This window comes from Lutra lutra, chromosome 18 (assembly GCF_902655055.1).
Source record: "Lutra lutra chromosome 18, mLutLut1.2, whole genome shotgun sequence".
NCBI classification, from domain to species: Eukaryota; Metazoa; Chordata; class Mammalia; order Carnivora; family Mustelidae; genus Lutra; species Lutra lutra.
Window position 1 is genome coordinate 36,433,633 of NC_062295.1, and position 22,886 is coordinate 36,456,518.

At 58.5% G+C, this 22,886-nt stretch overlaps 1 protein-coding gene and 1 long non-coding RNA gene across 3 annotated transcripts in view; one reads left to right on the forward strand and one right to left on the reverse strand.

Annotated features, from left to right (window-relative positions):
• Window positions 1-9,464: 9,464 nt before the first annotated feature.
• LOC125090488 (uncharacterized) lies at window positions 9,465-10,505 on the reverse strand. The gene is made up of 2 exons (XR_007124352.1): window positions 10,008-10,505; window positions 9,465-9,682 (listed from the first exon to the last, which is right to left on the reverse strand). It is a non-coding gene; the product is annotated as an uncharacterized LOC125090488 (long non-coding RNA).
• A 4,352-nt stretch (window positions 10,506-14,857) lies between these two features.
• Window positions 14,858-22,886, forward strand: part of TNRC18 (trinucleotide repeat containing 18) — an 85,373-nt gene continuing 77,344 nt past the window's right edge. For both annotated transcript variants that reach the window (XM_047713171.1, XM_047713173.1), the window contains exons 1-2: window positions 14,858-15,238; window positions 17,203-17,635. In XM_047713171.1, coding sequence (XP_047569127.1) covers window positions 17,449-17,635 — 187 coding nt within the window. In that variant the 5' untranslated portion in view covers window positions 14,858-15,238; window positions 17,203-17,448. The remainder of the gene's footprint in view (window positions 15,239-17,202; window positions 17,636-22,886) is intronic.

Genomic DNA, 22,886 nt, shown 5'->3' on the forward strand with positions numbered 1-22,886 from the left:
AGCTAAGGTGTTCTCCACGCTATGGCCCCGGAAAGACGACCGACCTGGTTCCCGACTGTAGGCTTTCCTTGAGCCCCGCCTCAGCAGCATCTGACAAGTCTCGCTGCCCAGTTCCTGGCCGAGTTGCTTCCCCCGAGCAGCCTCGGTTTGGGGCTCTGTCCAGGCTGGTTCCTCCACCTGGAGGGGCTGAGCTGTGTCCCTCAAAGCCCATGTGTTGGCATCTTAACCCCCCGTACCTCGGAAAACAGAGCTGGGACCGCAGGGGAGGGCCTTTGGAGGGGAGTTCAGGTAAAGGAACTTGTGAGCTGACCATCGCAGGGAGGCCCACAGGGCAGGTCTGGGCCATGGGTACACGGGGGGCATCGGGCCCCCATGGGAGGCATATGTGATGTAGCCTAAGGAATTATTTTCAACTGAACCCCATGTTTTACTTAAGCCACCCCAGTACCGATGGCCCCAGAGCAATGACAATCATTTATTTTGCTTGTGACTCCGTCATAGGAGGGGATCTCGGCAAGGACAGTGCCTCTTGCTCCCCACAGCGCACCCCCCACCCCGGGTGGGTTCCAAGGTGACGCCACGCCCACACATACATGCAGGCTGGTGACAGGGTCCCCCTCTGTGAGGCCTTCTCCACGGGCCTGCTTGGGCCTCCTCGCAGCATGGCGGCTGGGCTCAAGGAGTGTCACCCCCAAGACATAGGAAGCAGGAGGTGCCGGTTGGGGGAGACCTGGCTCAGACACAGCACCCTTGGTTCACTCCCATTCTGTCGAGAGGTCGGCTTCAACGGGGTGGCGGAAACCCCACCTTTCAGTAGGAGGCCCTGCTCGGACCATGTTCTCACATCAGCCCCCTAGAGCAGCGGAGGCTGACCCTTCTGCGTTCATTTCTCGTTTCCTTTGGCATCTCTGCCCCCTTCTTTAGGCCTCACAGAGGGCCCCCTGCATGTGTCACACAGCTGGGCATGGGTGACAACCTGTGTGGAAAGCAGCACGGACAGTCTCCTGTGCTAAATACTCCCGTCAACACCCATTTTTCATATGGGAAGACTGAGGCCCATCAGGCTAAAGGAGGGAAAAGGGACAGAGGTGGGATTTTTTCCCTGGTCACCTCCCTTGTATCCCTTCCCCGGCCCCTGCCCCTAGTGACTCAGGGGACCATGATCTGCTCGGGCCCCTGCTCCCTCTAGCCAGACTTGGCTTCTAGAACATTCTGAGCCTCCTTTGCTTGGTGCTTGGGGTAGCCTCCGATTGACGGTGAATTGAACTGACAGATAATTTGTACCTTGTGTACAAAGACGCAGTCATTGCCAGAAGAGAACCGAAACCAGCCATGAATAATTCCTGGGCTGTCAACAAAAACACCAATAACATGCAAGTTTGAATAAATAGTGCTCAAGCCACCCAGGCGTGAAGGGGAAAAGAGATACCTAGAATCATTGAAGCTGGGCTCCTGGGCACGGAGGCGCTGGGGCCCTGCTCCATGTGAAGGCTGGATGGGCCTTGGCTTAGGTTAGGAGGTCAGCAGGGTGGCACCTGTGTTGACCTGGGGTGGCCAGTCACCTGGGATGGGTGCAGGGGGTGGGGTATACCTGGCTCAGCATGCTACCAGGGAGCCGGGCAGACTCTGCTGGGAGGTCTCTAGGCCTCAGCACGGACTGTTCCTTTAGCCAGGAATGTCTGTCTCTGCCTTCTCTGCCTAGCAAACTCCTATTCATCCTTCAAAACCCTATGGGGATTATGTCATTTCATTTGTTCACTGGGTGGACATCTACTGAGGTCGACTGGGTTGAACATGGGGGAGAAGATGATAAAGCAGAGGGCCTCTGGTGTGGGCTGTATTGTGGACTGAATGTTTGTATCCCCCCAGATTCGTATGTTGAGATCCTAACCCCCAATTTGATGGTGTTAGGAGGTGAGGCTTTTGGGAGGTGATTAATTTCTGAGGATGGAGCCCTCCTGAATGGGATTAGTATCCGCATAAAAGAGATCCTAGAGAGCCCTCTTGCCCTTCCACCATGTGAGGACACAGTGAGAAAAACAGCCATGAACCAGGACAGAGGTTCTCACCAAACACTGAGTCTGCGGCTGGCTCAATCGTGGACTTCCAGCCTCCAGAAATGTGAGAGTTACATGCCTGTTGTTTAGGACCCTCAGGCTCTGGGTTTTTGTTATAGGAGCCCAAACAGGCTGAGTTATGTCCCCCGAAATGCGTATGTTGAAGTTCTAGCCCCTAAGACCTCAGAACATATTTGCATTTGGAGATGGGGCCTTGAAGGAGGTAATTAAGTTAAAAGGGGGTCACTAGGGTAGGCCGTCAGCCAATAGGACTGGTGTGCTTGTGAGAAGAGGGGGTTGGGACACAGACATGCACAGGGGGATGACCATGGAGGACACAGGGAGAGGACAGTGTCCACATGCCACGGAGGGACACCGCAGAAGCCCGTGCTGGGTGTGCCTTGATCTCGGACTTACCGCGGCCTGAGCAGACTGACCCGGGCTCCCCGGCTTGTAGGCTGACTCACTGTGGGCAGTTGTGAGAGGGGTGCAGAGGCCTCTGGGAGGAATCAGCCGGGTCGGGAGGATTGGGGTTCAAGACCTTCTCATTGCCATCCCGCCACGTGACCTTGGACAAGTCACTTGCCCCACCGGGGACTCTGTTCCCGCATCATGGCAACATCCCTGGCTCCAGCGCCCCCCTGGAAAGGAGAGGCAGCTCCTTTGTCCACTGCAGACACCATGCATGGATAGGTCAGTGCAGGCCACACAGGCGGAACTCTGGTCCAGGCGTTCCGGGTCTGAGCCCTGGCTCTGCCAGGGCCCTTGCAGGGTGTGGGACATGAGGGAGGAGGACGGCTTGACTGGACACAGTCAGTGGCCGAGGGTTGCCCGGGTCCCTGGGCCTCACTAGTCGAAGCCCCTGGAGTCACAGTGGCTTTGGGCTGGATCCCTCCATTGGGGGCACGTGCCAGGGAATGAGTGCCTCAGGGAGGTGGGTACACGAGGAGGCCTCAGTCTCCCCCTCTGCTTCACAGAAGGCTGGAGGACCCCACGCCTTCTGAGGGAGGGGCTTCCATTGTGTCCTGGTGGCAGGATGGGGCCGAGGGGCAAGGGCCCCCTGGTCGGGGTGGCAGATTGAATTGCGTGCCCCAGAAAGGCATGTTCAAGCGTGTGGCCTTATTTGGAGACAGGGTCACTGCAGATGTAATCGGGGAAGATGAGGGCCCACTGGGGTACAGCAGACTTTTAATCAAATATGACTGTTGTCCTTGTAAGAAGGGGAGAAGGGGCACAGAGACTGACCCACACAGAGTGGAGGGCGCCACATGAAGACAGACCCAGCGGGGAGGCCGCCGTGTGACGGGAGAGGCAGAGGCGGGAGGGGCTCAGACTCAAGCCCAGGAGGGCCCAGGAGCGTGGTCATTCCAGCAGCCACAAGGAGGGCAGCCTGGGGGCAGGGCGTGCAAACCAAACTGGGTTCCAGCCCCCGCTCGGCCACCTGCCCGCCCGGTGTGTGATCTGGGCCGTCACAGTCCCTAAGCCTCACTCATGCAGCTCTGAGGAGGCTCCTTCTTCTCACCTGCTCGCACACATGTCCAGGAGTCGGTGCTGGCTGAGGCGGGACCTCACCAGGCTGTCCCCTGGAGAGACGACTCAGGGCCTCAGCATGTGGGAGGAGTTTATAGCTTGGTGGCCTTGGGCAATCCAGCTTCTCACCTGCTGGCTCGCCACGTGAGCCTCTTAACACACAAGGGTGACCTGGTGTCTCCTCTTCTGACCTGACCTCCGAAGCCATGCGGTGTCACTTCCATGCCTCTTGTTATAGACAACGCCACCTTGGATGGGAGGAGTGTCAAGGTCACTCTGCAGCAGGGAGAAACCGCGTGTGGCCATTGTCCGAGGTTACAACAGGTCATGACTGGCACTTGGGAAGGCCGGTACCGTGCCCCATAGTGTGGCATGTTCTCACCTGGAGCTGGGATTGTGATCTGGTGTGCGGGTGGGTGGGGTGTGCAGAGACACAGGGAGGGCGGGAGAGACAGGTCAACAGGAGACAGGGAGACAGGGAGGTGACTCTGAAAATGTCATGGGTCAAGCAGGTGGCCCAGTCAGAACTTGAACCCCTGAAGGGGAGACGGAGGGGGAGAAGGGGAGGAGAAGGAGCACAGGGTTGGTGGCTACTGCAAGCCCCGTGGTGACTTTCTGCCTACTTAGCAAGTCCCCATGGCGGAGATCTGTCCCTCTGGCATCCCTCAGGTCTGATTTGATCTTGCCCTGAGAGAAGTACTTGATGGATAGAGAGCTGACTAGGGTCTTCCTGCCTGGCGTTCTTCCGTTTACTACCAATTCTTCCCGTGACCCTTTGGGGAGGTTCCTTTTTCTTGCTGCAGATCTGGCGTTGGCCAGGCCCTCCCGCACCGCTGATGCTCCAGGGAGAGAGTAAGGCCAGTAGAAGCGGAGGGAGAATGGAAGGGTTGGGGGAGAGGGAGGGAGGAAGAGAGTGAGCGAGCTCGGTCCAGCCGTCTCCACGGGTGTTCTGTTTCTTGGCCTTTTAGCTGGATTCCTTTTATTTATGGAGGTTGATTACTGACTCCTTCCAATACCTCTTTCCTCCTTGCGGACGGAGGGCCTGCCTGGTCTGGCCTGCGCCCCGCTCCCGGGCCCTCCGCTCCTCCTCGACTGCGCTCGCCACCCTCCCTGTCGGCCAGACTGTCCCACTCATTGGACCGCAGGCTCCCGGAGGACAGGACTCTGGGCCACTCTGTACCACTTAATCAGGGCTCGACCCTGTGAGTATTTGTGAAACAGGAGGGTGGAAGTGCAAGGACGTGAGTGTGTGGCCTCAGGAAAACATCGACCTTTAGGACTGTCCTGACGACTGGGGTGGTCTGAGCAGAACCTCCATGAGGCTTGCAAACCCGGGACCAGCCGGTGGCCCACACAAGGGTTCCATTTTGGTGATCACAGTGTTAAAAACAGTGCCGAAGACGCAAAACAAAACAATTCAAAACATTAAAAATGAAAAAAAAAAAAAAACAACAACAGCATTAAAAATGGGCTGACTTGTGCAGACTCTTCTCTAATGAAGATCTACAAACGGCTAACGAGCACATCAAAAGGTGCTCAACGTCACTGGTCCTCAGGGAAACGCAAATCAAAACCACAATGATATACCAAATCCCCTATGTCAAATGGCAAGTGTTGGCAAGGATGTGGAGAAACTGGAACCCTTGTGCCTGGAAAACAGCATGGATGTGCCTCAAAAAATGAGACATAAAAATGCCACAGGATGGGGCACCTGGGTGGCTCAGTCGTTAAGCATCTGCTTTCAGCTCAGGTCATGATCCCAGGGTCCTGGGATCGAGCCCGCATCAGGCTCCCTGCTCAGCAGGATGCCTGCTTCTCCCCTCTCCCACTCCCCTTGCTTGTGTTCTCTCTCCCGCTGTGTCTCTTTCTGTCAAATAAATAAATAAAATCTTTAAAGAAATAAAAATGCCACAGGATCGGGCCATTCCAATTCTGGGTAGAGACCCCGAAGACTTGGAGGGTTATCTGTTCCTAGCGGCGTTATTCACAGGGGCTATAAGGTGGGGCAGCCTGAGTGTCCAGCAACAGACGCACGGATAAACAAAATGCCACACAGTGTGGTCCTGCCACACAATAGCACATTAATCAGCCTTAAAAAGGAAGGACGTTCTGCACCTGCTCCAACATGGGTGAAACCTTGAAGACATTACTCAAAGTGAAATAATAACAGATCCTGTAGGATTCCACTTATGTCGCGGTATTCAGAGGAGTCCCGTTGATGGGGACACGAAGCAGAAGGGTGGGTGTCGGAGGCACTGAGGGAGGGGGGGTGGGAGCTGCTTCTGGGGGACGGAGTTTCAGTTTGAGATGATGGGAAAGTCCTAGAGATGGACGGTGGGGCTGCCAGCACGGAAATGGGAACGGACATCATGAAACCCTGCACTCAGAAATGGTTACGATGGCAAATTTTACGTTATGTGTATTTTGCCACAATTTTTACGAAAGTGCCAAGGTTAGGGGGGGCCTGGCTGGCTCAGCCTAGAGCACGAGACCCTTGGTCTTGGGTTGCGAGTTTAAGCCCTGTGTTGGATGTAGAGATTACTTAAAATCTTAGTTTTTTTCTGCCCTTCCTGGGCACGGGGTGGGGTTGGGGGGCGACCCCCCTTCTAGCACTGTTTCACTGGGTGTGGCCACATGGTTGGTGAGCACAAGTGACCTACCACTTCTGGGCTCTGGCGGTTGAGCCCCCCCCCCCACCGCTGCCGCCCCCTCCCCAGGGTGGTGATCTTCCCTTCCCTGTGATGGTCTCCCATCGAGGTCCACAACTCACGTGCCCGTAAGTGGCTAGGGTGCCGTGACGTGTTCCCCGGGCTCAGAGCAAACAACGTGTCAGGGAGAATACATTTTTATGTGTTGTGCTAAGCCTTTGAGACGTTGGGGCATTTTTGTCCCTGCAGGATAACAACAGACATTTACTGCCTCTCAGTCCTGAAGGTCAGAAGCCCATACGGTGTGGGCAGGGTGGGCTCCTTCAGGGGTTGTGAGGGAGTCTGTCCTCCCCTCTCCCTTTGTCTCCTAGAGGGCCGTCTCTGTCTCTGTCTTTTTAGGCTTCCTCCTCTATCTGTGAGTGCCCCCCTTTTATAAGGGCCCGGTCATATTGGATTAGGGGCCCATCTTATCCAGTATGACCTCCCCTTAACCAATGACATCTGCAAGGATGCTGTTTCCAAATGAGGTCACACTTTGAGGTCCAGGGGTTAGGACTTGAATATATGCATTTTGGGGGTATTCATTCTACACAGGCAGCCTCCCAGAGGAGGGCTTGGGAAGAGCCGGGCTGGAAAGGGGAGTGGGAGGGAGAACCCAGACACTTCCAGCAGGAGGAACTGAGTGAGCAGGCCTTTCTGGCGCGCGGGCAGCTCTAGAAGGTTCTTAAGAGACTCCCCGTGGCCACAGAAGGTGTGGGAGTGCATTTGTGCCTGTGCTGGGGGGCTCTCTCCTGTTCATCTCCAGGGTGGAGACAGGCTAAGACATGCAGGGAAAGTGGAGGGATGTGGGAAGGGGGGGGGCTGTCAGGTTTGATCTTCAGGATTTGTTTTTGACTTTCTGCTGACTCTAGAAATGGATCCACATGGGGATGGGGGCGGGAGAAAGGGAGAGCGAAGAGGGAAGCTTTCAAAGCTGTAGCCATGGGAAATGTTTTTATTTTCTGCTTGAAAGAAAATGCCAAAGAAGAATAAAAAAAAAAAAAAAAGGGAGGGCGGGAGGGAAGGATGGAGGAAGGGAGGTGAACAGAGAGACACACATTGTGTGTGTCTATGCATGCACATGTATGCGAGAGACAGAAACAGAGGTCCTGGGAGCCTGAGGGTGTGGGAAGCTCCCAGGTCCCCGCTCTCAAGATGCCACCGTGGGCCCTGGAGTTGCAGTGAAGAGCACAGAAGGTGGAGGGCTGGGCAGAAACGGGCTGGGGTTGCTTGCTGCCACCCAGGCTGGGCGACCTTAGGGAGACCAGCCCATTTTTCTGGGTCACAGGGACCCTTGTGACGAACGTATCTATGACAGGGGCACAGAGGCACAGGACAGATCGCGTGTCCTACGTGTGCAAATAGCAGCCTAGCAGCAAGCACACTTACAAGAGCACTCAGAGATTATGTGTGTGTGTGTGTGTGTGTGTGTGTTTGTGTTGTGTGTTGTGTGTTAGACACCAGAAGACCCCAAGGGAGATGGAAAAGGTCCTTGTCCAGGTGTGTTCTGAGCCGGTATGTACAGCGGGTGTGGGGGAGCCCGGGGTCTGCTCTCCTGAAGACCTCTCCTTCCGGCCCTGGAGTATGGAATTTGGGCCCTGCTCCCAGGGAAGGCCTGACCTCACCCGCCCATACCCCAGGCCCAAAGGATGCTGGGCTCTACATTTGTCCCCTTGCGTGGCTTAGTTGAGGGTATATGGTGCTACTCCTGAGCTGTGCGAACTTGTCACTTCCCCTTGGGCTTCTCATCCGTCCAACGGGCACTATGGTACCCAAGCCAGAGGACTGTCAGAGCTGGCACGAAGCATAAAAGAAATATCCAGCCTGGAAAAGAAGAAACTGGGAGTTGTGTGCCATGGATGGGGAAGGGCTTGGGTGTGCAGAGGCACATGGGTCAGGGTAGTGGGAGGAGACAGAGGTAAGTCTGGGGTGGGGGCCACGGCGGGGGTGCATTTTGCTCCAGAAATCTGAGCACACACAGGCCTGGCAGGGGGTGCTCAGAGGTCCAGACAGAGCAGGGGCCAGGCGGCCAGAGAGGTGAGCCCCTAAAGGCCAGGCAGGAGGCAGCCTCCTCCTGGTGCCCTGACTCCCCACCTAGGTGCAGCCCCCTCCTCCCTCAACACACGTGCTGCTAAGCCCTCCATTAGTCACCCTGGCACTGACATTCATAAATCCCATTAGTCACACCCGCACAAACTCGCCTGCAGAGCACACCCAGTACACCCAGACAAAGAAGGAGGCCCCTGAAGAGGCCTTGTTCATCCTAGAACTGTGTGGGCACCCCAGGCACTTAATAGACATGGGGCCCTCCTCCCCCAAAGCAGCCAGCTCCCACAATCACCCCTACCAGCCAGGCACTCCCAGCTCCCCCAAATAACCACCGCCCCTCAATTCCAAACCTTCCCCGCACCCTCTGGGCACACAAGGGCCACGGTAACGCCCACGAATGCCCTTGGCCTCCCCCCTCTCCTGTCTCTCTCGGGAGAATGGCACCGTGGCTCTTTCCCCCTCGGGGCCCGGCCTCGGTGGGGGTCTAACCAGGAAAACCGTTCCCCAAGGTCAGCAGAGCTCTTCAGCGGGCAGCCCCGGGAGCTGATTTATTGGCGGTTTATTTGGAGAAACGCTATCGCTCCTGGATTCCGGAGAGGGGGGAAAAAAAAAAACCAACAACACACTGGCTCGTGGTGGACTTTAACCTTGGGCTGAAACCGCAGCCTTTGTTTTCCGAGAGGCTTCCTGGGGCGCCGCGGCGGGGCTGGGGCCAGGGTGGGAGGCAGGGCCGGAATGCGGCCCTGCAGCCTCTCGGCTCCCAGGCGGCCTAGCCAGGGCTCCATTTCCTCCGGGCCCCGAGGAGCCCTCGCAGTCCCTCCAGATAGGCTTCGAGAAATTCTAGGAAGGAGCCGAGGCTCCCACGGAAAGATCGTCTGGGGGCCAGGTTTACCAAACCTTCTGCCTCCGGCCTCTGCCGCGGGCCATTGCAGCTGTGTCACTGGTATGGGGAGGGGGAGGCGCCTCCGAGGGGTGAATGCCTCCCCCTTCCGCGGCCATCCCCACCGGAGTCCCGAGCAAAGAGCAAAGACCGTTTGGAGGTGCTTGTCCCCGATCGCGCGCACAGCCTGTGCGGCTTCTGAGAGGTGCCCGCGTAGAGGCCTGTTCCCCGCCCTTCTGGCAAAGAGACACACAAGGCTGGTGACAGTAAGACATTATTGCAAATGCACCTTCTCTGGGTCTGTCCCCCAAATGCTCCGTGACTGTTCAGGTAGAAAGACCACCGCCCCTACCAGGCGGCCACTAGCGCCCCGCCGATTACTGCTCTCCCCATGGTTGGGCTATTTGTACCAAAGCCGAAAGCTGGTGGCTGATGTGGGAGCCGACTCAGGGCTGAGAGGCGAAAAGTCCAGAGTATGCCTGGCATGGAGGGATGGGCTGGTGTGGGGTGGGGAGCTGGATGAGCCCCCGCCTCCCAGCACTGCTTCCATAGACACCCTGCATGGTTCTCATCACACCGGGGGAAAAAAAAAAGAATAAAGGGGAAAAAGCCCACCTCCCTATATCCTACGCCGGAGGAGGACTCAGGGCTGAACGATAGCACGGCATTAAAGCAGGGTCGGCAGAGAAGGGTGGCTTGCTGAACTCTGAAAAGATGATCTGACCTAACCCCGGTGTCACCCCTTAATGGCGGGGCAATTGGGCTCAAGCAGGTGGCCGTGCGCCCATTCCAGCCTCACCGAACCTTCCTAGGAGCTAGTGCCCGGCCGGGGGCCCTTCCCCAGGCTGCGATCTGGTGAGGCCCGGGCTGCCTGGGGTCCGCCGACTGCAGGGATGGAAGGTGATGGCACTGAATGGGTGAGTCCGTTTCTCTCTTTGGTGAACGGGGAAGCTCCTGGCTTGACTCCCTGCACTGTCTCAGGGACCCCAAGCTGTGACCAGGAGAGCAGGGCCCCCGGTGAAGTCCGTATGGGAGGCCGGCCAGGAGCACCAGAGTGTGAGCAACGGGAAGGAGGTCCCGCATAGAGATTTATGGCTGCATCCAGCCCCCTGTGCACCCAGCGCGTCTTCGACCTCTCCCAGCCAAACAGTGGAATGGAAGACCCGACCCGGGCCGGGGAAAGGGGCCAGGGCCGGAGGCGGAGCTGAGACACGCCGGGATCTGCTGCGGCAGAGCCTGGTGCTTCAGCCCTGGCTCTGCCCACCGAACGAGCCCTCTCGTCCCTTCAGCGTTCCGGCTTTGGCGCAGCGTCCTCTGGCTTTCTGGAGAGTTGGGACCCCTCGTGGCCAGGCTGGCTGAACCCCAGCTCCGCTGAATCGTGGCTGAGCCAGTCGCAGAAAACGGACGGGGAGAATGGATGTCCCGGGCGCAGCCTCTCCGGGTTTTCGAGGTGTCCGGGTCTGGAGCTCCCTGGTTGCCAGACCAGGGACCTGGAAACAGGCTCTTTTAAGCCCCAGATCCGGCCAGGGCTTCCTGAGCCGGCAGCAGAGGCCGGTGAACGCTCGGGGCCCCCTTCACCAAGAAGCCAGCACAGCGTGGGGACATAGGTCCGTTCCCCGCCTCCCCCCCAGACGGTTTGGGGCGACAGGTGGAGGTGGCTCAGGTGTCCTCGCTTACAAAAGGATGCCAGTTTTCTCTGGGGGAAGGGGAGAATGTATGCACTTGGCCAGCAACACCAGGGTTCCAGAAAGCGCTGGTTTCTGCCCGAATAGGGCAGCGTTGGCTGAGGCTCAGGGCTGAGCCGAGGTGACAAAGGCACCGCCGGGGAAAACCGGGCTCCCAAGTTGGCCTGTTCTTTTTTTTTTCAAGATTTTATTTATCCATTTGACAGACAGAGATCACAAGTGGGCAAAGAAGCAAACAGAGGGGGTGGGGAGTAGGCTCCCCACCGAGCAGAGAGCCCCATGCGGGGCTCAGTCCCAGGACCCCGAGATCATGACCCGAGCGGAAGGTAGAGGCCTAACCCACTGAGCCACCCAGGCGCCCCTGTTCTTTGGTTTTAAAACAAAGGGGAATAATCTTGTTCAGTCGGTTCGCGTACACGGAGCCCGACGCCTAGAACACACAAAAGGGCTCTCGGCTCCGCAGCCCAGGGTGGCCGCGGACGACCGCGCCGGCCTGGGCGGGTTCTCCGGGAGCTAAGGTTTGGGTTGCGAGGCGGTTCTCCCCCACCCCCCTATCCCAGCCGATTTTCCGCCCAGTCAGTACAAAACACACACATATACACACACTGTGTCAACACACTTTTTGGCCGCAGATCCCGCCGGATAAACATAAGTATGTTGGGGAGGCGGAAGATGGCGGCCAGACCCGGGCGGACCGCGGACCCGGCGCCTCCTCTCCGCCCCGCACAGGGCGCCCAGGCCTGGCTCGGACATCGAAGTATGGTCCGCCAGGGCGGGGAGAGTGCTTCCCCAGCCCCCGAAGCTCGGCAAGAGATCCCCAGGGGTGCCCTACGAATGGCAGTGGTCTCACAAGGAGCCGGGGCAGCGCCCACCCCGGGGCCTGGGATCCGTCCCCCGCCCCCGCCCCAAGATGGCTCCCGGACGCTGTTTACCCCGCGACTGCGGGGGCATCGGGGCGCGGGCCCAGCGGCGAGGGGCGGGGGACGTGCAAGGACCAGGGTGCGCACAGGTCGGCCGCAGCGGGCAGCCCCTCGGCGGGACCCGCTGCGCTCGGAGAGCCGGCGCGGGCAGGCCGTCCTGGGTACCGCGCCGCCAGGCCCCGGGAGCAGCCGCCGCGTCCCCAGGCCCTGCGCCGGGGCCGGGCTCCGGCGGTGACTAGCGCGGCCGCGGGCGTGAGTGTGTGCCGAGAGGGGGCTGGGGCCCACAAAGGCCCAGGAGGAGGAGGTTGGGGGAGGGGGGTCTCTCCTGCCCCGAACCGCGACCCTAATGAAATGCAGGCTCGGTTCGCCACGCAGACAAGGCACATACTTGGAAAATGCAAACGCCATTGGCAAATGCAGGGCAAACAGGCAGAATTTTTATTAGCAACTAAATGATTTATGGCGCACATACCCCGCCATCACAATTACGGCGTCCTGGAGCATCCAGGGGTGAAAACATTAAACATTTATAAAAACAGGCCTTTTTTCCCCCCAACCCTCAAGTCCTTTGTATTCCCCACCTCAACTTTGTCAAGATACATATTTTTTGCCTGAGCTATGCGAAAATTAAATAATAATAATAAAAAAAAACCACACACAAAAAACCCCCATTCCAGATCCAGGGCGGGGATAATGGGGTGGGGGATCAGGGTCTGGGCTCCGAATATTGGAGGGCAACCAGGGGGGTGGGGAAACGATGGGGGCTCAGGCGTGGGAGGGCCTTTTAGGAACCCACAAAGGCCTTCGGATAAGGCTCAAGGATGCTCGGCGCCTACCGGGGCTGCGCCCCCACGCACAGACCCTTCCCCTGCCTCGGCTTCCAGCAGCCCCACGCAGCTCAACTGCATTTATTTTATTTCTGCAGTCAACCCCCTCCCCCAAGGCACACAAAACACAATACCTCCTTTCTCTAACCCCCCTCTCCTCTCCGTCTTTGCTGCTGGCCGTCCCGGGGCCGCACCGGGAACCTCCCGCCGCCCCAGCCGCCACTGAGACCTGCGCGCCCTGCTCCAAGCGCGGACACCGCCGCTGTTCCCCTCCGCTCCGGCTATTTTCGTTCCTTTCTTTACTTCTCACTCCTCCCTCCTCCCCCTGCGGAGCTCCAGCTTCCAAAAGAGGGCAGCCTCGAAACCAGCGCAGAGGCTCCTGGAAGGGCAACTTGAAACTGCCCTCAAGAGGCTGAACTTTTTTTCCTCAAATTTATACTAGAATTAAATTAGACACCCCCAGTTCGCTTTCTCCAAGCCTATTCCCCCTCCCCGTTTTCTTCTAAAAGTGGAGAAAAGAAAATAGAACAAACGGGCGCTAACTAGCTCATTTTTCCCCCTCCAGAAAAGTTGCTTAAAAATGGATTAAAAAAAAAAAAAAAAAAAGACCCAGCGATGCGAAAACGCTGAGTCCGCAGCGCGGGGCGAAAGAGCGGGCTTCTCTTGTTTTAATTAAAATCTAATCACCGCGGTTGCTCTCCGAGGCAGGAGCGGCAAGGATTTCTGCCCTCCAGGCTTCCATTTGAGGGTACGTAATGCCCAGCGGGGCACGGGTCCCTGCGGGGCTGTAGAGAGGGTGCGGGGCCCCAGGGCTGCCCCTCCGACCGCGTCCGCAGTCCTCGCGCCCGCAGCCAAGTAGGTTGCCGCGGGCAGCTCCCGGCGACTCAACCCAGAAAGGATTTTGCTGAAAGCGCAAAATAAAAGTACAAAGTCTGGGGGATTGGGGCTCCCTTCCCCCTCCCGCCGCCGCGGCCAGCCAAGCACTTTTTGGGCTTGGCTTCTGCTTCCTCTGAGCTCAACAGATTTTTTTTTTTTTTTCCCGGTCTCGCCCTCCCTGGAGGGGGCGCGGCGGATGGAAGGCGAGAGAGGACCCCAGCCAAGAGGTTTTTAATATTACACTTTAATAGGTTTCAGAAGGCCCCGTGGAGAAATGCTAATAGGCTGAAATGTCAGAATCGAGAGGGAGTCAGTTCGCGCTCAGCCGATCTAATCCTTTTTTCTGCTCTGATTTTGGGGGGGGGGGTAAGGGGAGGGGCGCGCCCACGCAAAGAAAGGCTTTGGGGAAGGGCGCGCGGTGCAAAGCGCAGCGGCCCCGGCCGGGGCCGAGCGGGGGGCGCGTCCCGGCCCGCGTTTCTATAGGAACCCCTTTTAGAAGATTAGAGACTCACCCGCTACCCGCTGCCGCGGCCTCTCCAAAATATTAATCAGTAACCATCTGACACCGCGTTTCAGGGAGGGACCCGCAGGCCGAGGCGAGGAAAACGGCCTTCACGCCTGCCCATCCCACCCAACCGCGCTGCCGGGGGAAAGGGAATGAATCGCTGCTTTGTTTTAAAAGGGGGAGTTAAAAAGGGAAAAAGCAGCCCTTGTCTGTTTTGGCGTCTCCAGCGCGCGTTCTGGAAGGCGCGCCCCAGGGGAGGTAGGGGGCCCGGGCGCGGGGTACAGCCCGCCGGGCCCCAGGCCCTTCCCGGCTCGCTCGGCTTGTCACCTCCTCCTGCGAGCAGGAAGCTGACAGGCGGCCCATTAAACCGCGCCTTGCAAAGCCCTGGATTGCGGCGACAACCATCTTCCTCTATTTTGATCACTCAGCCTAGACGCCGGGGGAGGGGGTAGGAAGAGGGAGGAGAGGGAGGAAAGGGGGGGGTCCGAGCTGGTGGAGGGGGAGGGCTGCCTAGAAACGGCCGGGAAAAATTCTCACCACCAGTTTTGATCATTCAGCCCCGCCGTGGGGAGCCTGGAAACTGCTGGAGCCCCTTGGTCCGTAATTGGTTTTATAGGAATGGCTGAGGGCCAAGGTGTTTACATGCGCGTGATTGGCGGTGTGCGCGGCCAATAGATGGAGGCCGGGGGCCGGCCTGGGGGGGGGGAGGCGGGCACCCGGGAACAATGCGTGTTTCTTCGCTGGAGAGTACTCCCCTCCCCCAGCCGCCCCCTCCCCCCTCCCGCTGGCTTTTTTTTTTTTTTTTTTTTTTTTTTTTTTTTTTTTTTTAGATCCAGCGAGAGGAACTTGAAAGGGGGGTTGTGTAATGTACCTTTTCCAATCCCGGGCTGTATATGGAGATTTGGGATTCTTTAAACCGGCGCTACCTGGATTTTATTAAAAAGCGGGGAGCCCGGCGGGAGGAAAGCTGGCTTTTCCGGGGGCTGCGGGAGCCGGGCCGCGGGAGGGCGGAGGAGTTGGCGCGCGGAGCGCTCGGCCCGGGGAGCGGTTTTCTACCAAAAAAAGGAAAGGCGGGCAAAAAGTGTGAGGCGGCTGCGGGTGGCGAAGGGGAGCAGCAGCCGCGGGATGGCGGGCAGCACGGGCGCCTAGCCGCGCCGGGAGCCGGGGCCACCACCGGAGTCGCAGTCACCGGAGCCTGGAACCGGGAGCCCCGCCGCGCCAGGTACGCCGCCCGGCCGCCCGTCCGTCCCTGGCCGGGCGCGACGGTCTCCAAACTTCTCCGGCTGATCCCCCCCAACCCGCCTCCCCCTCGGGGTGCGCGGGGGGATCCCCGCAGCTCTCCGGCCCCCAAGAGCTGGATCGGGGACCGGCGTCGGCGAGGTGGGGGCACCCTGGGAAGGGTGGGGGCGGGCCACGGTGCCTCGGGCGCCCACCTGAGCCCTCAAGCCCCGCTCCAGCCCGCCCAGCCGAGCTGAGGGGCGTCGGTTCCCTTCTCGGTTCCCGGCAGGCGGCGGGGGAGCCAGGGACGCCGAGACGTTTTCGATTATAGGCTGTTTTTAATTAAAAGCCGGAATTCAGCCATTTTAACTGCATTTAAGAGGGGGAGAAAAGTAGAGAGAACGCAGCGGAGCCCGCAGATGGCCGAGCCAGCTTCTCGACCAGAGCGAGGGTGTTCCGGGGGCCTTCACCTCGACTTCCCCAAAGTGGGGCGTCGGGGCAGCCTCCGAAGCGCTACCTTTTAAAAAGAAAGCTACACAAAGAACATTAAAAAAAAAATCACGGAAAGCTCATCGCCTCCTTAAGACATGTATCCTCGGATGTGGCGATCTTAGATTTTTCCAAAGTAAACGCGGATCTGGTAACCAGAGCCTGATGGGAGTGAGCGAGGGAGGGAGGGAAGGGGGTGTTTGTAACCAAAACTGGGTTAAAATAAGTACCCTTAGCGAAGTTGGGGAGGGAGGCTGGAGAAGGAGACGGGGGGGGGGTTTGTGGCGGAGGGGGTCTGCAGTTCGCGGGGCTGGGCGCCGGTTGCGGGGCTCAGGGCGGGCACCCGGAGCTGGTGGCTTTGGCGTGGATCGGCGGCTCTAGGAGCGCCCGGGCCTCCCAGAATCAGGAATTCGAGCTGCTGCGGGCAGACGGAGAGCGAGGGCACGGTTGGCTCCAAGACCCCCTCCCGCCCCCATGGGAATAGGCAAAGGACAAATCTTTTAAACAAACAGCTTTAAACTGGAACTACAGGGGGATTTACCCAACGCTGGGGGAGGCGCCCCTTGGTCTGCCCGCCTTGCAAAGGTTTTCTTTGTAGATTATTTTTGGGTTGGAGGGGTAAGCTAAGGTAGGAGCAAGACCCTCGAGCCCCTTGCTTCCTCTCTGACCGCCCCCCCCCCCCCCCAGATCCCCTGCGCCAGGCCACGTCCTCAGGCCGCAGGATTCCCAGGCCAAGGCGTTGGAAAATGAAACCAAAGCTTGTTTTGAAGGATTCTTTCCAGTCCTCGGGCGAGAATGCCACGTCTCGGGTCCTCGTACTCAGACTTTGCGACTCACAGTGGCCCGAGGGGGCGGCGGGAGGAGGCACGGAGTCTCTTTAAAAATAATAAACCGGCGTTGCACCTTCTCTCCCGAAAAACAAAACAAAACAACAACAACAAAAAAAGCTAATTGGTGGCTCTGGGCGAGCTTAGGGAAAGCAGACTCAAAATAGGCAGGCCAGGGGCCAAGAAGGTTAAATATTAAACTTGCCGGATCAGATAGTGACACAGGGTTTAGGGAGAGATTTCGAACTGCTCGTGGAAAAGGTTTCACGGTTTGAAACCCTGCAGCATGTGACGCCCAGGAATCAGTCCCACTTGGGAGGTTTTGTATTTATGCAGCCGGGGCGCGGCTGAGGGGCCTTCCCCACTTTCGGGAGGACCCGTGAGCCGCCGAGCCAGTCTGGGCTGGGGCGCAGCGCGCCGCCGGCCACTTACTGAGCCAAGTGCCCGGGAGCCTGAAGCCGCCGGAGGAAGGAGCATGGATTTTTACTTTTTATGGAAAAGGGGTTACCCCCGATTTCATTTCTGGCCACCCTATCCGCAGTCCCCGACCCCGAACGGCAAGACGACTTTCTGAAACTTTGTTTTCCCCTCCCTCCTTTTTCCTCCCCCCCCACCCCGTTTCTTCTGCGGCCCGTCTCCTCTCCCTTCCAAGACGCCGTGTGCGCCGCCTCGCTCAGCTCCGCCTGACCGCCCGGAGGGGCCCCACCGCTGGCCGCCTGTGCGCCCCGGGCCGCGGGCCCGCAGCCGAGCGCAAACCCCGCTGGCCGCCGCCGCCATGCACGCCGCGGAGCCCCCGCCGCCCGAGGACTCTGGGACTACGCCGAGGCCGAACTTTTAGGTCCCACTGAGCGAGGCCCGCGGGCCGGGTGGGGGGCTGGCTGCGGCACTCCCGCGGAGGATGGATGGCCGAGACTTCGGGCCCCCGCGGTCCGTGCACGGCCCCCCGCCGCCGCTGCTGTCCGGCCTGGCTATGGACAGCCACCGCGTGGGCACCGCTGCGGCCGGACGCCTGCCCGCTTCTGGCTTGCCCGGCCCGCTGCCGCCCGGGAAGTACATGGCCGGCCTCAATCTCCACCCGCACCCGGGTAAGTGCCCCGCGCCGTGGCCGCCCCCTCCGGTCCCCGCGGGATCCTGGGGGAGGGAGGCCCGGGCAAAACTGCTCAGCCTGTTCCTGGGCGTTTTCGGCAGGGACGCGGCACCTCCCTTTCCCTCGGCGGGTCCACGGGAGTGAGAACAGGCTCAGCTTCCCGGGCCCGGGACAGAGGCCAGTCCCGAGGACCCGGCGGAAAGGGGTGCGCTGCTCGGTTGCTTTCCCCGGTGCGCCGGTGCCCTCCCAGAGCACACGCGTCTGCCGAAATCCGAGCCACCGGGGCGAAATCCCGGGGCCCTTGCGGCTCCAGCCCAGGCTGGGGTTTTCACAAAATCTGAGCAAGAAAAGAATAAACCAGCTTCACACCCTTTGAAACATCCGTTCCCCGAGCTCGGATCCTTTTCTTGGCAAACGCCCTTGCCCGGCGCCCGTGGGCCCCGGTTCCGTTCCAGCTCCTCCAGTCGCAGGGCGCGGGGTCTCCGGGCACCTCTCAGCAGTGGGGCTGTGGGGAGGGCGGAGATCTCGGTCTCCGGCCGGCGGGCGGATACTTGCGGAAGGAGAGCGGCTGTCCCAGAACTCACACCCCGGCAGGAGCGCAGCAGCTCGGACACCAGAAACCCGGTGTTCTCCGGCAGGCGCGCGGCGCGATGGGGCGCAGAAACTGGGCCACCGCCATCCCGGAGCTAGGGGAAGGAAGCGGCGTGGGAGCGGATCTGGCCAGCCCCGAGCGGCGGAGGGAAAACCTTGGGTCTGACATGGAACCGCGGGAGGAGGTGGCGGAGAGGGCCCGGAGGCCTCTGTCATTTTCCGAGAGGGCCGCTCAGGCTCGCTAGGGATGGCACCCGGGCAGGAGAAACTTGTCCTGAGCTGGCCGCGGCCGCTGCAGTCGGGCAGGGTGGGAAGGGAGACCAGGGGACCTCCAGACCTGCCGCCGAAGGACACCCGGTCCCTCCTCCCTGGCTGCCTCCAGCTTCTTCTCCAGGCGTCCTACGCTTCACTTAAAAAAAAAAAAAAATCCACCTCTCCCACTTCCAGAGTGTAGACTGGGAGCCTTGCGATTTCTCGGGGGAGCCGCCGACTCTGCCCTCGGCGTTGGAAGGAACGCCTCTGGCCTCCCTGGCCCTGTCCCACCGATCCTGCCCGCTCGAGCGAGGCCGCGCTCGCCCGGTTTTGCCTCTCTTTGATTTTTCTCATGGAACTTTTCAGGAACCGGAGTCCCGGGGCTCGGTGGGACAAAGGGCCTTTGTGAAGGGCTGGGCAGGGGAGGGGCACTCGCGGGGCGGCGAGAGCGTACATCCCCGCCCGCGGGGGCGCGAGGACTGGGTCTTGGCCTCGGGGCGCGCGTGTGTCCCCCCCTCCAAGGAGCTGCGGCCACATTTCTGCCCAGGGGTCCGTGACCAGGGCTACGATTTTCTCTCAAATGTGTGTTGTGGGTGAGGGAGGGGTGCCAGGATTCTAGAGGAGGGGTCTGGGCTGTCCTGGGGTACAAGGGCCGCTGGGGCCATCCCCTTTTGCCCGCCCCCAGAGGCCACAGTAATTTTTGTGTTCGCGTGTCTTTTGAGCTCATCCGGTCACCTAGTCCTGAGCGAGGGTGGTGAGGACCAAGTTCTTCAGCCTGGGAGTCAGAGCCTGGATCTTCCTGGCTGGCCTTCTGCCTTCCCCCAGCCAGGGAGAGGGCGCCCCATCTCGAGTTTGGTTCCTGCCTGACCAGAGGCCAAGTGCCCTAATGAGCAGCAGTGCAAACAGTCCCTATCAAGGGGTGCCTGGGTCTGCCTGCAGCGAGCTAGGGCCCCGAGACAGACCACCAAACACCCATGGGGTCGATGGGGAGGCTGAGGCAGGAGGTTACTAGCAGACAGGAGGAGGAAGTCCAGTTGGACGTGGCTGCAAAGGCCTGTCTTCTGCGCCTCCTGCTTTAGGAGCTGCCTGACTTCTGCGTGCTTGGCCGCTGAGGTCATGGAGGAAGTAGCAGGCTGGCTCTGGGAAGAGCTGGTTGGCCTGGGCTCACCTGGGAACGAAGGCCCGGAGGGCGCTGGTGCTCCCCCTTACTCCCCCTACCCTGAGTGGCCGCTGGGAGACCCTGGACCCTAGGCCAACGCCTAGAGCCCAGCCCTGTGTTAATCCCATTAGCCTGGAGGTGGAGAGCTGCTTCCCATTCACTGCTTGGGTGGGGTGGATTACAAATTCCTCAACCCAGCACCCCTCCCCCTCTTTCTTTGCTGGGTGCAGGTGCTAAATTTTCTCTTTGAGGCGCTTCTCCTACTTGGCTGTCAGCAACTTAGGTCTGGCCAGCGTTATCAGCCCTATCTTTGTTTGTTTGTTTTTGTTCTGGGAACCCGGGAGAGGCTGAGCCCTGTGCCCTAGGTCACACAGCAAGGCAGTGAGAGGCCGGGTTATCTCTGGACCCCTTCCCAGTCTGCTTGGCGGAGTAGGTGGGAGTGCCTGTGAATTCAGCCCTCCTAGGCAGAGGGAGTTGCCCGAGAGCTCGGGCTGGGCTGTGACCCCATGCAGGCAGGTGTTGACGGGAGTTGTGGTGAGTGAAGATGTCCAGGAGAAGATGCCTTTCCTGTATCATGGGTCTAGGCTGAGGGGTTCTGTCCTTTCCTGGGCAGAAGAGGAGGTAGGTCAAGAATGAAGGCTTTGGTTAGCCATTACTTTTCCCATAACCTTGAGTATTGTTGTAGCCAGTGAGCCCTTAAATGTTAGCAGGAGTCAGTGAAATGGACAAGTAAGTGACAAGCACCTGGTAGGCTTGCCTCTGTGCTCTGGGGTTGGGAGGCCTGGACTCCCAGTCCTCCTCAGGCTGCAATTAAAGACCTATTAGCAGGATTTTGTACTTGGATGTTTATTCTCCCTGCTCCCATTCCTGAGGCTGGCTGTGCCCTGGAAGATACATGAATGGGGGGTGGAACCCAGGGATCAGTATGGAGAGAGAGGCCATGCACTTTGGACTGGCCAGTGGACAATAGGGAGGGGGCCACGGGCCTTTTCCCGGGTGCATCAGCTCTATCTCTGGAATCCAGCCCGTTGGCCTACTGGGATTGATTTAAAGAGATTAATCAGTGGGACTGGCTGGTGGAGTGATGCGATCAAGAGATAAAGGAGATGTGCTGGGTGCTTCCTTCTCCAGCCCGAAGCACAAAGCGTGGCAGACGCCTGGGGAAGCTTCTGGACTCCAGAAGGGCCTCTCTAGCCCCCTGGCTCTCTGAGCCTGCGGGTTCTTTGGTTGTCAATCCAAGTGCTTCCTTTCTTGCACACATGGTTCGGCAAACCATTTCCAAGTGCGTCCCGCATGCCAGGCACTGCTCTGGCAATCCGGCAATGACCAGACAAAAATCTTTGCCCTCCTTGGAGCTCCTATCCTAGTGTGGGGGCTGGGCAGCGAGCACACAAATCAGCGAAGGAAATAATTTTAAATAGAGGTACAGGCTGTGAAGGAAAGAGTATGCCCGAGGTCTGTTTGAGCTGGAGTGAGGGGCTCCCAGGAGTGAGGGTCGGTAGGAGCAGGCAGTGGGCGGGGGTGGGGGAAGTGATGAGCTGGGGGTAGGGCAGGAGGGTGACCCTGCAGGTCCCGGAAGGCCAGTGTTGAGGTCTTGGGATTTCACGCTGAGGAATGAGAAGGCAGTTCAGGGTTTTAAAAGGAGGGAGTGATTCGAAGTGAGGAACGTTTTACAGAAAGAGTCTGGACTCTTAAAAAAAAAAAAGTGTCCGTGGCAAACAAGACAAAGGAAGGCCAGGAACTGTTCCTGATTAAAAGACAGAAAAAAATGTGACAGCAAAAGGCAACGTATGGCCTGCGATTGGATCTTGGATCAAGGAAGAAATTGCTCTAAAGGACATCCTTGGGGCAATTGATGAAATTGGAGTATGTGCTGTAGGTTAGCTGATAGTATCAGATCAATAGTAGGTCTCATGAAGTTGATAACTGTACAGTGCTTTTGGAAGAGAATGTCCTTGCTTTTTGGAAGTAAGAACGCTGACATGATTAGGGACAGGAGATGCGATGGCCACCGCTGACTCAGGAATGGCTGGGAAGAGAAAAAGTAGTATCTGTAATTTATCTATGTATGGGAGACACCGATAAATCACGGACACCGGGTAATGTAGAGGGTGAGAGAGTTCACGACGGCTGGACCTGGGGAGGGTCATATGGTAGGTCATTGCGCTAGGTCAAACTTCTCTTGGAGTTTGAAATTATTTCAGAATAAGCATTTCACAGAATTAGTCTGGGTTGCCAGCTGGAGGCTGTCTGGTAGATAGCGGTGAGGAGGCGGTTGGGGAGGTGACAGTGACCGGGGAAGGAGGATGGAGGCAGCCAGGGTTTGAGGGCCTGGGAGAGGCTTGGGCTGCTAGGATGGATCCAGAGGGGCAGAAAAGGAGGACAAAAGCTGGATTGGGGGGTGGGTAATGTTCAGGAACAGATCTGGGGAGAAGGTGGTGATTTTAAGCATTCTTGATTTGGAAGTGACCAGCTTGGGAGTGGTAGCAAACTTAGCTCCCTTCTGGTCACACGGAGCCCTGTCTTCCACCCCTGTCCTCGATTTCCCAGCCCAGCTTTAGTGGGGCGGGGGGCGTGGGAACTGGTGTCCAGACAGGTCTTGGGCCTCCCCAGGGGCTGCAGGGAGCCCTGGCCGGCGGTCAGCCCTCATGAGTTAGTGAACGTGAACAAAACACCCTCGCGGCGCACCCTCACAATCTGGCACATTCTGGGCCCTCACGAGCCATCTAAATATTCCGCCTGGCAGTTTCCAGGTTGGCCTAGGGAGGGGCTGAGGTTAGATTGGAGTCTGCCATCTTCCTTCTCTGCACGTACTGGGTGTGCGATCATTCTCTAAGCCATGATCTTCTCATCTGTAAGATGGGGCCATTTTCGGTACTAAATGCGTTCTGCGGTTGTGATGTTTGAAAGAGCAAGTCCCTTTCAGGTGCATAGCCTAGGCCTGGCCCTCTGCAAAAGTTACAGTGAAAGTGATTGCTGTAATTACTGTTATCGTTAACTGATGACTCAAGTCATCAGGCTAACAGTTAATTCCTTGTTCTAGTCCGGTCCTCTCCAGGGGCCTCTGGAATAGTGTATATGGCCCTTGGGCTCTTGGGACTCCCAAGGTCCCAACCTGAACCCATCAATTTAATCTCTCTCTCTCTCTCTCTCTTTTTTTTTTTTTTTGGTGTAAGAGATACACTGTAATACGTTTCAATTGGGAGTGTTGAGAACATTGCATATTTCCAAAATGAGAACACCCATT